General features: G+C 66.5%; 2 protein-coding genes across 2 annotated transcripts in view; both read left to right on the top strand.

The window, feature by feature from the left end:
* Positions 1 to 1048, top strand: part of PAN2 (poly(A) specific ribonuclease subunit PAN2) — a 17344-nt gene extending 16296 nt beyond the window's left edge. The window contains exons 25-26 of the mRNA XM_035893009.1: positions 175 to 451; positions 727 to 1048. Of these exons, the coding sequence (XP_035748902.1) occupies positions 175 to 451; positions 727 to 951 (502 nt within the window). The 3' untranslated portion in view covers positions 952 to 1048. The remainder of the gene's footprint in view (positions 1 to 174; positions 452 to 726) is intronic.
* Positions 1049 to 1051: 3 nt separating this feature from the next.
* The window catches only part of CS (citrate synthase), a 6963-nt gene continuing 6940 nt past the window's right edge, over positions 1052 to 1074 (top strand). The window contains exon 1 of the mRNA XM_035893008.1: positions 1052 to 1070. Within this exon, the coding sequence (XP_035748901.1) occupies positions 1052 to 1070 (19 nt within the window). The remainder of the gene's footprint in view (positions 1071 to 1074) is intronic.

Here is a 1074-nt window from a genome sequence, read left to right as displayed (position 1 = left end):
GAGGGGGGGAGGCGAGGGAGGGATCGGACCCACGCTGGGTGCCCTGCGCAGGCTGCGTGATCCCCGGCTCCCATGCCTCAGCTTCCTCCGTCCCTCTCGCCAGCACGGCCCTGCAGCGTTCCCAGGGCAACTCTGGAGACGCCTGACCCTCTCCCAGCGCTCCCTGGCTCCCAGGGAAAGGCGCTGGCCCAGCGTTCCGTTCTGCTGTCACGCTCGAAGGCCTGACCCCGCTCATCTCGCACTCGTGCCGCAGGTGCCGTATGCCCGGTCGGAGGCACATCTGACAGAGCTGCTGGAGCGGGTATGTGAGAAGATGAAGGAATACGGGGAAAAAGTGGATCCGTCCACGCACCGTAAGAGTTACGTCCGGGTGATCTCTCACGACGGGACCAAGATGGACCTCTCCGGGGTTAAAATTGATGGAGACGTGGCTTCTAGCCTGAAGTTTGCGGTGCGTGCAGGGGCTGGGTCCTTGGGGTGGCTGTCGGGGCTCAGTGGAGGTTTTGGGTGGCGGCCCTGTGCTGGGCAGCTGCAGCTCTTCTAGGGATGAGCTGGTCCCACCAGCAGCTCCCAGCCGCTTCCCCTCATCCTTCCTGGGGCTGGAGGGAAGGAGGCTGCTCCCGGGCTGGGGTGGAGAGGTGCTTAGCTCCGGGCTCCCCTGGGTGCTGTTGGCATCGCCTGGCCCCGCGCGGTTGCCAGCTGACCCGCGAGTGGCTCCCGTTGCAGTGTGAGAGCATCGCTGAGGAGTACGAGGATGAACTCATCGAATTCCTCTCCCACGAGGCCGACAATGTCAAGGACCGGCTCTGCAGCAAGCGGACGGGTGAGCCGGGCTGGGCTGGCCCAGGGGGGTGTAGCTGCTCCGTCAGCGCTGAGAGGGGAGGAGCTGCCTGCCCAGAGCAGGGAGGACACAGAGCTGCGCATCCTCCCCGGAATCCCGACATCCCGTAGCCCTGTGGAGCAGCAGCCCCGGCGCCGGGGTGCGTCCCCACGCTGCCGGCCCAGTGCCTGGACCCTGCTGCCTGCTGGAGCTGCTGGCAGCTTTTTTTGGATGCTCTGCCCGGCCAGGCGCGC

This window comes from Egretta garzetta, unplaced genomic scaffold (assembly GCF_000687185.1).
Source record: "Egretta garzetta isolate BGI_Z169 unplaced genomic scaffold, ASM68718v1 scaffold704, whole genome shotgun sequence".
Taxonomy (NCBI): Eukaryota; Metazoa; Chordata; class Aves; order Pelecaniformes; family Ardeidae; genus Egretta; species Egretta garzetta.
Note: the sequence above shows the minus strand (reverse complement) of the source record. Positions and strands in the feature narration are given on the sequence as shown.